Genomic DNA, 13,654 nt, shown 5'->3' with positions numbered 1-13,654 from the left:
ATATTTGGTCAACGTTTGACTAGAATTTGGTTGCCAGAACTTTGCAGCAAATATGTTCCCTGGCTCTTCTCCAATAATATTATCGCAAGTCACACAATTTTACCATTTAAAATGACAAAAAACAAAGTAAAAACATGACTCCAATATTCCACTCATATTGTAATATACCAGAGACAAAACAAAATTTTGCTTGGTCGTAGATTTTCCGCAGGCGATGCTCTTCGGTTTCACGTCACAGCTGTCTGATTGGTTACCAGATTCCACTGGATCTGCCTCCAGGAGGAGCCAAGATCCTGGCAGAGGATCTCTTTGGAATGTTGTCATCAATCTGAGCACCTGAAGTTGGAGCAAACAGGATCGCGTGAGTTCAGAACTGAAACACATTCATTCATTCATTCATTTTCCAAACGCTTGGTCCAATTCAGGGTTGCAGGAAACCTGCAGCCCATCCTAGCAGTTAGCATGCGAGAGGTGGGTACCCCCTGGACAGGTCATTAGCCCATCGCAAAGCCACAGAAACACCACAAACTAGTCATTCCTTGTGTCTGCGGCTCAATTGCATTTCCCAGTGGTTCTGCTAAGCAGCTTCTACACAGCTTATGCTAAGTTCTACACAGATTGGAGAACTGCAGGATGCTTAAAAAGATGAAAGAAATTCTTCACATTCCACTTCACAAAATACTTTTCTTCCCTTAAAAGTCACTGTTGATAATATTTAAAAAAAAAAACAAAAAAAACATGCTTCTTTTAGTATAAGACCACATCAGCATTATACTTGAATAAAGTATTTCTCTAATAAACAGAATGAATCTCATAACATGGAGACATTTCAGACTTGACATCTTATAAGGTTTTAAGCATTAATGTCTTCATTTGTTTTCTAAGTTGAAAATGGCTTGTAAAACTTCCTATATTAGGATTCAGCAGTTACAAAGTAGGCATTACTCTAAATATGATAAATATCTATGGATAATTGTAAATGTTTTATAATTACCTTATTCAATTGTCTATAATTTGTGCATGCATCTCCTATACTACCTCATCATTGTGGGGCTAACTGCACAATACTAGTCACAACAGCACCATCATCAGGCCAATTTTTAGCTTGTTCTTTAAATGCTATCAGTATTTTTTCAGTTTTTATAAGTGAAAAAAAACCTGAAAAAAATACAGTGTTTGCACAACTTATGTTCTGTGCAAAACACAAGCATTGTCTTGTGCATTAAGGGCTTCTTGGTCCTCACCAGAGAGACTAAAGCTGGACTCATGGAGGTCCCTCACTCCTCCATGCCGGGTGCAGGGGCGCGTTGGAGTGTCCAGATCCGGAGCGCCCAAGTCCCTCTTTCCAGAATTTGCCAGAGCAACAACTTCACCTGTGTAGGGCTCCCGTTCTACAGCTTTCACAGCCTGGCACTGTTGCAACAAGGTGTTAAGATGGAAATACAAGCTGATTAATGATGGTGAATAAACAAAAAAAAAAAAAGCATGTGGCTGTTGGCATCAAAATAAAAGAATGTCTCTGGATGTAAATAAACAGAGACTGCCCGCTCTAATAGTAAAGGATGTGACATATTCAAGCTAATCTTAATATATTTCTTAAGTAGAACTTAATCAGATTTAAAAACTAGGAGACAAAATGTTCAATTAAAAAATGAAGAATCCCAGCTGGTGTCCGTGTAAGCAGTGGTAAGCACCAGTCTGATACCTTTTCCCTCTGAACCATCTTCTTGTAGAGGTAATCTGGGAAAGTCCTCAATGGGCAAAACTTTCCAGAGCCTTCAGCACATGTAAACATGCCATTTTCATAGACCAGGCGTCCACGGCTGATGGTTACCAATGGGACCCCGTGACAACGGAGACCTTCATACAGATTTACATCACCTCCCTGGACCTGGTTTTCCACTGAGATGATCCTGCAGGAAGAGTTGGAGGGAAAAGGACAACTCAGTTTAGTTAAGCAAAAACTACATCAGCTTCAGACACAAGAGATAGAAGCTGCAGTGAGACAAGCTGGTCGATAAATGGATGGATTCAGTTTCATACTTGGATCCCTCGGGATCCCAGACCACCACATCAGCATCTGCTCCAGGGATGATCCTTCCTTTCCTGGGGTAGAGGTTGTAGATCTTGGCTGCATTTGAGCTTGTGACAGCAACAAAGCGATTCTCATCCATTTTACCTCCAATCTGAGAATTAAACCAGACAAAAACTTTAAAAGCAAGTTTCTGGGGTTTTTTTTGTCTGTGTTATATCACTTAATAGCTCACATCCATAACTACCAAACAAGTGCTATCTGTGGAAGGTTTCTGACAGCCAGAAGGCAAGAAAAGAGCAGCACTTACCACTCCTTTCTCCCAGATGACACTCATGCGGTCCTGAATGCCTGGAAGCCCATGTGGGATCTTCGTGAAGTCATCCTTGCCCATGGCTTTCTGTTTGAGGGTAAATGGACGGTGATCGGATGCCAAAACATTCAGAGTGTCACTGTGGCAGGAAAGAGGAGGTCACACTCAATCACGTTAGTGCATCAATAACAATGGCATCAGCTAATATCACTGAGGCATTTTATAGGCTCTTCCTCACTTTCCCAAGAGACTCATTAGGAAATTTGGAGTACTGGGGTCCAGGCGGAGAGGAGGAACAGTGACATGTGCCGCTGCATAAGACCAGTCCAGATGATAGTACTGCATGCCATTCAGGACAGCGTGGGCTGTGGATGTTTCTCCGTGGACCACCTTACCTGCGAACAGACAATATGGAGACACACCAAATCAAGGGATGGAAATGGAAAGCACAGAAACATTAACTTTACCTGAAATGCAAATGATCTGTGCGCAAACTTACTTAATTGCTAATAACACAAAAACATTACTCTGACCTTGCATCTTGGCTGTAGCCACGACATCTCCTGCAGACATACTGGACACATTCACCAGATAGATTGGGCAGTGGGCCTGACAGGAAGCAAACACGAGAGGTAAACAATCATTTTGTGCCATATTACTGTCATGCTAACACTTCTGTAAAGCTTCAAAGTGAGTCGTATTATTATAATGCAATTATTAGCATTAGCTTTTAATGCTAATATTTGCAAGGTAGCATTCATACACTGTCCGATGACAGCGCTAGCATGATTAGGTCTGCTTGTATTATGTTTAGAAATCCTAACCTGCATTCTTAGCTTTATAGTATTTGTTCATGATAAATGACATTTTCTCACTTAAATCAGACACACTCACCCTGTTGGCGATGGTAATGGCTCGGTGGGTGGCTTCTGCCTCCAGCTGCAAAACAAACCAAAGGCTGTGAGGAATCACATACTGACATTGGATTTGTTTAGTTATATGGACAATAATCACACTCTTTTCATTATCCCTGGAATAACCAAATATTAATTTTTAGGTTACCAGTCTGTGGCTGGTTAATTATTACCTCTTCAGGTCGACTGATTTCAATCCCTTCTGGGCCGCTGATGCCCAGGTCTAAGGCTTCCTTTGCACCCTGGAACAAGGAAGTTAAATAATCTGAAATCTGAATATGATCAAATCACATGAAAGATGTTTTTTTTTTAAAACTATGTGGTGTTGACAAAGTATAGTCATTAGTCCACCATCTGGCCCTTACCAGGTCTTCAGATAAATAGAACAGATGAATAAATACATTGCATCAATTTAACAAAAATTAAACAGAAGCTGTATGTGAATAATAAAGTTTATACACAAGAAGTACTTGTTTAGGCTTTATCTAACTGTAGTATCCTGAACTTCAATTTAAACATACTAAGGCATGTGAGTCTGAGCTGTAGCTCTATTTATTGTTTTCTTTACAATTTCTCTTGAACATATTATAATTTCCTGATACATAAAACCTAAAGCTTTTAAAAGAGATGCACTTTCTTTTCCATATGACATTAAATGTCAATAAAAATTAAAGGGAATGTTGAACATCATCAACATTCATCCCCACCTCCGCGACAAGCTCCCCATTCTCCGCATGGACCCTTGCAACGGCCCCGATGTCCTTACAGTGCTGTAGGGCCTGGAAGAGCTCACTGTCCCTCAGCATGAACATGTCCTTATAGGCCATGAACATCTGGAAAGAATTCACTCCTTTTTCTCTCACCAGCTTCTCCATTTCAGCTTTCACCTGGAAAAGAGGGAGAGCAAACCTAGCACCGACCTGGAAAGTTTGTTTGCACAGGAATATTCCAGGTGTGTGATAAATAAAACTGATGGAAGATCTGTTGGCATTTAAGTTTTTTGGCTGTTATTAACATGATCTCGTTAAGCTGTTCAGACCATAAGATTTTAAAAACAAATTTATCTTTGGATTTATCTTCTTGATTAATTAACATTTTATCATTTATAGATGACATTTGCACTGAGAGTGATGTCATCATTTACTGGCGCAGTAAAAGTAACATACAAAATAATAATATCAAAACTGTAAGACTACAAATTACTGTATTTAAGAGGGGGAAGAAGTATGAGAATCATTTCCCTACCCTGGGTCCCCACCAGGTAACTCCCACATGCAGAGCATAGTCACAGCAGGATTTGGAGTCTGCCAAGCTGCGGCACTTCTCATAGGCATCCATCAGAGACTCATTTTTCTCGGGCAGAACGTGTCCGATCACCATTGTTGTACCACCAGCTAATGCAGCCTGGAAGAAATCCAGATGATAGTATGTGTGTTCTCTTCCTTGAGTTATTCATGATGATTGAGTTTCTTCCTTTTTTGATGTGTCTGTATTATATATATATATATATATATATATATATATATATATATATATATATATATATATATATACACACACAAAGATAATTCATCAAGCATATTTAATATTTATTAAGATACAAACAATTAGCTTAACAGCTCAAATTAAAACAAGACTGTAAGTGACATAGCAAACAGAAGATGTTGATTGATGATGTAATTAAAGGAACCGTAAACTACAGCAACTTCTGGTCAAAGCACTGACAGTAAAACCTTCAGTGTATCTTTATGGTTATATGCATATAAATGCTTAGTAAAATATAAATTCATCAGCAATTAAATGACTCCTCGTCACAGTGTAATGAATGAGGGTTTAAAAGCCATAAATGCTTAATTTCTCAGCATTTCTACTTTCTCATCCTGTAAAAGCAGATTTACGGCCGTATATCCTCATAACCCCAACGAATGAAGACAGAGCTTGTTTTGTGTATAAGTGCATGCTTCAGTGAGCATCTGTCAGCTGACCCTAGAGGGAGTTGAGTGGTGCGCACTGGGAAGGAAGCAGGTGGAAGGGGAGAAGAGGGGCGTGTGGGTCTGAGCTCCATTGTCTGTTGCAACAATGGCGTGAGTGAAAAGATTTTGCGGCAGTCTTTGCAACAGCCCCCTGGTATCCATGGAAACAGATACTGATCTGCATTTGTCTCTGGACTTTTTTTTTGGAGCGCAGCAGCAGCACAGCAAGCAGGGAGGGTTGGAGAAGGGAGAAAGAGAGAAGGATGATGAAACAGGGAACAGTGGAGAATAGTGTCTGTCACCAGTGTCTGCCAGTCTGTTCGGTCACAGCATCCGTCACCTCTCGGCTCCAAGCATCTTAAAACGCTACAGAGTGATGAGTCATCATGGTGCCCTACAGCAGAGTGGGGTATCCCTGTCTAATCCTTTCAGCATTTAGCATTTGGCTGCTACCAGCCTTGCTAATAAAGACCAAGTGCCTAAAAGCTTTCATTTTCAATTTAAATCATTTAATTTTCTGGGAAAGAAGATATGATAAAGTTGTCATAGGCACATTAAAAACCATCGTGGGTTTGCAATTTTGGTTAAAGCTCACAGTTTGTTCCTAAAGTGAAAAACCTCTTTGGAATTTTATGAATGTTTTTAAGCAAATTACTCAAATCCTGTCCACCATTCATCAGGTTTACCTTCATTTTAAAATAGAGCTGGTGGCATCTTTAACAAGAAAACCAAACATTTGGAAAAACTTTACTTTTTAAACACTCTGAATGATTATTAAACCATCTCCCAAGATTTTTAGGAAAGGATTTTGAAGTTTATAGTATTTTCCTACAACCAACTTTCAAGCCAAGCAGCTGATTTAAGGTGCTCAAATAAATGCAATCAGCCTTAAACATGCAGCTCTCACTTAATTTAGCTTTTTATTAGATATTATTTTACTACACCGGTTGTATTGATCCTTCAACATGATGCTGTAACTTTTTCCTTGTGTGGCAATTCTGTCTAAAATAAGCAACACATTTGATCCTGAAATACTAGGAGGCATCAAAGCAAAAACCAGCAAGCATCCCTGTCATCTTGTCTAAAATTAACATCAACTGGAAACATTTCTCCGTCTTTATCAGCTGAATAAAATAACACATTTCCATCTCCAGATGATTATTACCTTGGTGCCGCTGTAGTAATCATCTGCCGTGATTGCATTCATGAAGCTTTCCTCCAGATGGACGCTGGTGTCAATGCCCCCAGGAAGCACTAGTTTCCCCGAGGCGTCAATAACTTTGGCCCCTCCAGGGATCATCAGCTCCTTCCCCACCTGCTGGATGATGCCATTCTCGATGTAGACATCAGCCTCCTGAGTGCAGTCATCGTTCACCACCTTACCACCCTTTATCAGAATCCGCACCATCGCTGAGCTGGAAGACATGGCTATCGCTCTGTGAAGACAGGAGAAACACAGATTTATTAAAGGAGATTGGAGACTTTTTGTGAAGCATCTTTGACTAATACCTCAGCACAGTGAAATGAGTCAAAGTTACTTAATACATAATGAAAATGACAAAAAAAAACAAAACAAAAACAAAAAAAGAAACAACTCTAACTTATTAAATAACAAAAAAAAAAGGCAATGAATAAGAGAATGAACTTTTTTCAGTACCTCATTTTGAGATGATTAATAAGACTAAAGAGGAGAGAAGGCTCGGCGACGCGACTCTGTGACCAGTCTGTCACACTATGACTGACATCAGCTTCAGCATTAAGTAGGCTGTGTCAGTCTCTGCCTGAGACCTGACGCTCCAGCGCACGGTGATGATGTGGTCAAAACGAAAAGAAGCTGAGTCCAGTTATGGTTCACAATAAGCCTAACAAGGGTCAATAAGGCCATTATTTTAGAGACTAAAGAGGCATAAAGCTACTTACAATGATGCCCAACACACTGTGAGGCTTATTATATGGAATACAAAGGCTGAAACTGGTTACTTTTTTTTAATTTAAATACAATGAACACCTAAAAACTTGACAGTACAAGTCTGGGAATGGTTCCATAAGGATACAAACTGTATATGTAAACTTTCTTGCTACAGCTGGACAATATCTTGCTCAATTTTACATTTCTGTATCTACTTGACTGTCCTATAACATAATAGTGCAAACCACCACATTCACATGTCTTTATCAAGAATTTAGCATTACTGTTTGCTTATACATTAAAGTTATGAACTTCAAGTTGTCAATGATAATTTTGTACCTATTAAAATAAACAAAGGTTTATCTGAAACGCCTTGTTTGTACCTTTTTTGATAGACTACATTTCTGCAAGCTAAACCTTAAGATGCAGAAATGAAACCCTTATTTTCCAGAGTAAAAGTTAGTCACCAGACAAAAATCAGTATATAAATCTACAATCTTAATGGTATAGCTGCCAAACAATGTACCTGGACACATGCATAACAGAAAGCCACAGACCAATGTGAGTAGATTTAAATTAAGTTAAGCCACACCATGGAGTGGAAAGGAGTTCTATCGTCTTGAATGTTTATTACTGGTGACTGTGGGAGAAAATTCTACCATAAAAAGGTTATTTTTGCCTTTTATATATAGAGAGGTTGTTTTAAGCTGCCTTAAAACAGACACATGCATCTTGTAACAAAGATCCACATTGTATGTGTTGTAACAGATTACACCCTTTTCAGTCCAGTTTCTTTTTTTTTAAATTTAAGCACAAATATTTTGACCACAAAAACATATATGTAAAAATCTTTTTTAATATTTACTTGTGCCCCATTAAAATTCAGTGGAGTTAGATTCATTGGTTCCAGTTCTGGAGTATAAAAGGTGTCATTAAGCTTCTCTCTGGTATTATTTGTCATAATAAACAAAGATACAGTGTGAAACATCTGTCCTGCACCGTTCTTTCTTCCCTCCACACTTCTGTAGCAGTGATGGGCTTATTTGTGTGCGTGTGTAAAACGAGTGTGTGTCCATCTTTGCGCTTACGTGCGCGCAGGACGCGTACGTATGAGGGTGCGGCAACTTCACTGCATGGCATGGACTCCTTTACACATTTAGATCTGATGGAGGATAGTGAGATGTGGCCGCATACATCCACCCTCTAATACTAACAGGTTTCATGTAAAACTGACACGTTCCCTCGTCTCCTATAGCTTAAAGGGGCCGCTACAGGTACAACCAAGTTGTTCTCACAAAATAGTGCCAATAAGTGCGCAAACATTGCTGAAGTTGTTTACAAAGAAACCACTGAAAGGGTGAGCATTTTGGACTAAATTCAATATTTAATTTTCCCGCTAAAAATATGATTTAATAAACGTATTTAGTGGCATTCCGAGTAATTTTGTGCACGGATCAAGTTTATTAATGTGGACGCAGTGAGATGTTGACACTTGCACTTGTGCCACTTGACACAAAGAAACCGGTCTCCATCATGATTGGTTGCACAGCGTTCATTAGCGACTTTAAAACCTCCTTTCCTCTTCCCTGTCTTTAATAAAGACCTATTTGCCATTAAATGCCGCAAAAGGGCTTCGCATTTACAAAAAAAAAAAAAAAAAAAAAAAAAAAAAGGTCTTCGGTCCCTTTGCTTGGTAAAGAGGTGTGGTTGTACTTCAGGGTGTGGATAAATCCCGAGGAGGATGGCAGGAACAGCAAGCAGGGCAGACACTTAGAGGCGTAGACAGGGCGGCGTGGAAACAAAGTCTCCAGACTGCAGGAGAGGATTTCCCCTCTCAGACTGAGCCGCCAAAGCCCTCGTGCCGTATTTATGCTGATAATGTGGAGCACATACCTCCTCAGTGGGCCTGCTGCTGCTGCTCTACGCGGCTCCCTGGTTACTTTCTGACAGGAACAGAAGGCAACAAAATCCGTGGATGGCACTTCCCAAGGAGACGCACACGCACGCATACACACCAGATGGATACCTTCCCGACCGGTCTGCCACCAGCAGAACGCAGCATCATCACTGTGAAGCCAGCGTGTAGATTAAAGAAGGACGTCCGGTTTAGCTTTTCACAGTAAAACTATTACTGACTGGTGGCGAATGAGACCCTAAACCAGCATCTGCCACGGAAACGTTTGCAGGTAAGTTACGTCTTTTGTTGCCAAAGAAAATTTCCTTAGAACACAAATTTTCTCTACCAGGGATAATGCACAGGATACACGATATTGGGTTATATTTGTAAAAAAAAAAAAAAAAAAAAAAAAAAAAAAAAAAAAAAAAAAGACTTTCAATGACTAATCCAGTTAAAGCACTTTTCAGGGAAATGGAAACATCTTTCTTCTGTAAAAAGGATCAAACAAACTTATGATCTTATTAGCATTAAATGGCATATAAAGCTGACGACGGTGGTGGATAATTGTGGATACCTTTCCATAGTAAAGGAAAGGTATGACATCCATTCAAGTCGCTCTTCAGGAGGCAGACACGTCCATGTCTACTGTAAGACTTCACAAGCGTCTCAATAGAAGGGGGCAAACTATCTCAACCAGTCAGAGCAGCTCTCTGGTAGCAATCTTTGAGAAAATTGAACCAAAACCAACCTGACAGTAGAGCATAATGCAGAGAAGAGTAACAGTTCTTGATATGAAGTCTAGAAAAACTTACTATAAAACTTATTTGCAGCATGATGTCTTTTATGAAGCACTGGATCCTTTATGTTTACTGATTATGTGATAGAAGCCATGATGGGGCTGTATGTACAGAGACATAATGTCTCTTCAGGCTCAGCCAAATAAAACTGCCTTAAAGCTGTGGTAATGTTGCATTTCACCTGCTGAAAACAAAACAAAGACTTAATGCTGCTGTATGAAAAAGCAAGATACACATCTTGGTGCTGTGAAACAATCATTGCATATATATGTTTGCTAAAATAACGATTAAATTTGTCATTATATTTAAGTTTATGCTCATATGAGAAACATTTGATGACTTGAAAAAGAAGATTTTGCATATTAAAGCAAGTATTCATGGTGTCTTCCTATGAAATAAGTTTACAACATGGATGAAGTGCAGTTCAACGTCTCAAACGGGGTATACTTCTTACACTTTCAGCTGTAGGTGCAGCACATGATTTCCGGTGCCAGTCTTTGTTGCTGTTGGTAACTTGACGCAGAACGCAGCATCCAGCCGTACGACGACTTGACGCTCCAATCAGCAGCTCTGAATCAAGGCTGGATTGCATCATCATCCAATTACATTAGACTTGGGGCGTGTCCGCCCAGAGGAGGCTGTACCACTATCAGAGGAAGAGGGTGATGATGATGATATACGCTGTTAAGGCCCATTAGCATACACACAGTATCTGTGACTAGTCTGGGCATTTCCTCGACTTTTACAGTGAACATCATGGATTGAAGATATTTATCAGCTTTATTCCATAGAGCAACGATTTCCTTTCTAGTATTCCTGAACTCCAGCTCCCAGTTATGAATGAATGAAAAACATAACAGGTGGTGCAATTTTCCAAAACAAGGTAAAAGTGCAAGCTCATCTGTGAATGAGCTGAAGAATGGCAGCATGTTGAAGCTTGATCAGGCAGCAGGGAAGCCCTAAAGGATGTGAATACTCAGGTGTCCAGACCCTAAGGGACCAGCCCCCTTTTCCATGCCTGATGGCATCAAAACTACACTGAAGATCAAAAGATATTTACATCTTCCTCCATCAACCCTCCTGATATTTAGTCATGAGAGTGGTAATTACTGGTCAAGAATCTAAAACACTTTTCATCTTGACATATTTTAACGCATGTTTGTGTAATAGTCACATATTAGAATAATGCCAGTGAGTAAGGTAAAAAGTAAATATGAGAAAATAGGTAATTCTGATGGAAGTCTTATGATAAAAGGAAATGAAAATTTCACATTTCTTACACAAGGAATGCTTTTACAATATCAGAAACATGTCTTTTCTTCTAAAGTCATAGTTTTAAAAAATCTGTTAAATGACTCATTTTCGTTCCAGATGTTTTTGCAGACTTTTTACCTTAGGGATGTTCAAAAAATAAAACAAACTGAAAATATGGAGAATTACTCCATTATTAGGGTTGCTTTTATTAGAGCCCTGCATAATGGAAGTGGAACAGCATATAAATAGACGCATGATGGTGCAGGAGGTTAGCACTATTGCATTACAGGAGGCAATCCCCTGCTTCGTTGCTCTCCTGGAACATTTCTGTGTGAACTTTTCATATTTTTGTGTTGCTTTCTAGACTTGGGATCTATTGGTGTCCAGCTTCTTCCCACAATAATATAGATGGTGATTAAGTTTAATGACTGCGTGGTGGGTGTGACGTGAGGTCTGTGTGGAGGCATTATCACAGAAAAATGGTGCGTCATCTTGTATAAAATAAGTGAGCAGTATGAAAGTGATACAAATGTAAAACATTGAGTCAATATTTTTGGACATATGCCAAGAAGTAATAATTAATCTATTTTTGTAGTTTTTCTTTTTTTTTCTTTTTTGGTTTTAATAAGTTCTGTGAAATGAAGCTGTTAGTTTACTTATTCTGGGTGAGAACTAGTTTTGTTTAAAGGATCTGTGAGACTTCATAGAGTAACAAGACAGTTTGTTGTCAGCTAATGGTAAATCCATTTCAGGAAGTGTAAAGAACTGATTGTTAACCAAATTGTTTTACAATGAAATGATAATAATAGGAAGAAGAAGAGTAAATTCTTTTTTTTTTAAAGTTGATTAGTTATTTAGTTTATTTAGTTATTTATTTAGTTAGTTATTTAGTTTAGTTCCCTAACCATGCTCTACCTACAGAAAGTGAAGCAACAATAATAAGCAAAAGGAGGAATATTATTGAGTATCCTACAGGATGTTCCTTTAGCCACATAGGTCTTTTCAGGGTTTACTGTTTGTAAGAAACGACTGCTGCAGTTTGAGGACCATGTCTACAGTGACAGTTTCAGGATCAACTTTCAATGTCACACTAATCGAATGTAATCTTTAGCTTTTGTGGTGTCACATCAAGTTTTTGACATGACAAAATAATTAGTTGATGAAGTACAGGGTAATGATTGTATCATTTCCCAATGCATAGTGTGAACTCTTTATCATTCTTAATCATTTATATTATTACAAAGTAGATATTAAAGTGAAGGTTCTGATATTGCAGTCCTGCAGCTGCAGCCTCCGGCACTGCAGATACACTTCATCCATCATGGTGGACATCCTTGCTCATAATTATCCCATCAGTTTTTAAAAACAGAAGAAAATTATTCTTGTTGAAAAATGTAATTAAATTAGGAAAAAAAACATTCACAATGTGTTTTCTAAAATGTTCTCATGAATTCAGATTTTTTTCCCACATTTATCTTATCTTCAGTATTAACCTAATGTGGTTCTTTTAAATGCAACATTTCATGTTTTGACTGAAAACGAGTGGATGTCGGTTTATCCCATGTTTCAAAATTGATAATAAAGTTAAAGCTGTAACTACTTTTGAAATGGACAAATTGTCAATCAAGCAAAAAAAAAAAAAAAAAAACCAAAAAAAAAAAAAACCCAGCAAGTTTTTTTTTTTTCCCCACAAAAACAAGACATTTATTCAAGTGTTCTCCAGCACAAGTACATACGGAGCCTTTATCTTCTCTCTGGACACTAAACGTAAGTATGAGGGGGTGGGGGTGGGGGTGGGGGGTGGGGGGGGGGGTGGGGGGTAAGAGTTGAGAATGACTGCTACATTTGCTTTACGAACTGTTGCTGAGAAAACGCGTATATAGGCCGTAAAACATTTATGACAGAAAGGAAATCACAGAGAGCATCAACAGTTTCACCATATATAAAAGTATTGACCTGCCTTGAACAGTGAAAAGAAAAGTTCTTCCTGATAGAAATAAACAAATACTCATTGATTCAGAGCAACTTTCTGGAAACAGACATGGAGAATATGATGGCATGGAATGTAGTATTAAGAAGCAATGCGCATTAAGCATACAGTATGCTACAGTAAGTTATTTATCTCACACGATTTTCCCACAGATAAGCACCAACTACAGCAATCTCTAGTCTAAAACAATATAGGAAAACTTTCATTATTTGTTATCCTTATTTTTTTCAAGTACAAAGTTAAAATGCCTTTGTTAATATATTTATGAGTGAAATAATAGTTATTTTTCATTACTACAAGGAACTTAAAAACAGTCATTGTCAAGACATGTTTATTTTTCTTCCAATCAAATATATTTTTCTTGATTAGATAAAATGTTTAGCACCATTGGAAACACCTACAGTCCCTCTTTTGAAAGTCTTAAAAAGGAAACAAGCTGGAAAAAAACAAAGAAAACCGAAAAAAAACCACCATTTAGTAGGGCTGTGCAGGGAAGCTACAACTGTTCCTCTAAATAATGTCCATCAGCCAATGTTAAGCTCACAAGATATTACACCTGGATTCACTTGACAAAC

General features: G+C 38.5%; 1 protein-coding gene across 1 annotated transcript; it reads right to left on the bottom strand.

The window, feature by feature from the left end:
* Window positions 1-250: 250 nt before the first annotated feature.
* On the bottom strand, window positions 251-6,658 carry dpysl5a (dihydropyrimidinase like 5a; the record flags this gene model as incomplete). The annotated part of the gene is made up of 12 exons (XM_079262279.1): window positions 251-336; window positions 1,245-1,413; window positions 1,706-1,913; window positions 2,044-2,186; window positions 2,343-2,484; window positions 2,584-2,740; window positions 2,879-2,954; window positions 3,240-3,284; window positions 3,433-3,501; window positions 3,967-4,146; window positions 4,505-4,663; window positions 6,398-6,658. 12 exons carry the CDS (start codon window positions 6,656-6,658, stop codon window positions 251-253), a joined length of 1,695 nt encoding a protein of 564 aa, XP_079118405.1.
* Between the last annotated feature and the right edge of the window lie 6,996 nt (window positions 6,659-13,654).

Source organism: Telmatherina bonti, assembly GCF_933228915.1.
Source record: "Telmatherina bonti genome assembly, chromosome: 22".
In the NCBI taxonomy this organism is placed as follows: domain Eukaryota; kingdom Metazoa; phylum Chordata; class Actinopteri; order Atheriniformes; family Telmatherinidae; genus Telmatherina; species Telmatherina bonti.
The sequence above is the reverse complement of the archived record's forward strand: the minus strand, read 5'-3'. Positions and strand labels throughout refer to the sequence as shown.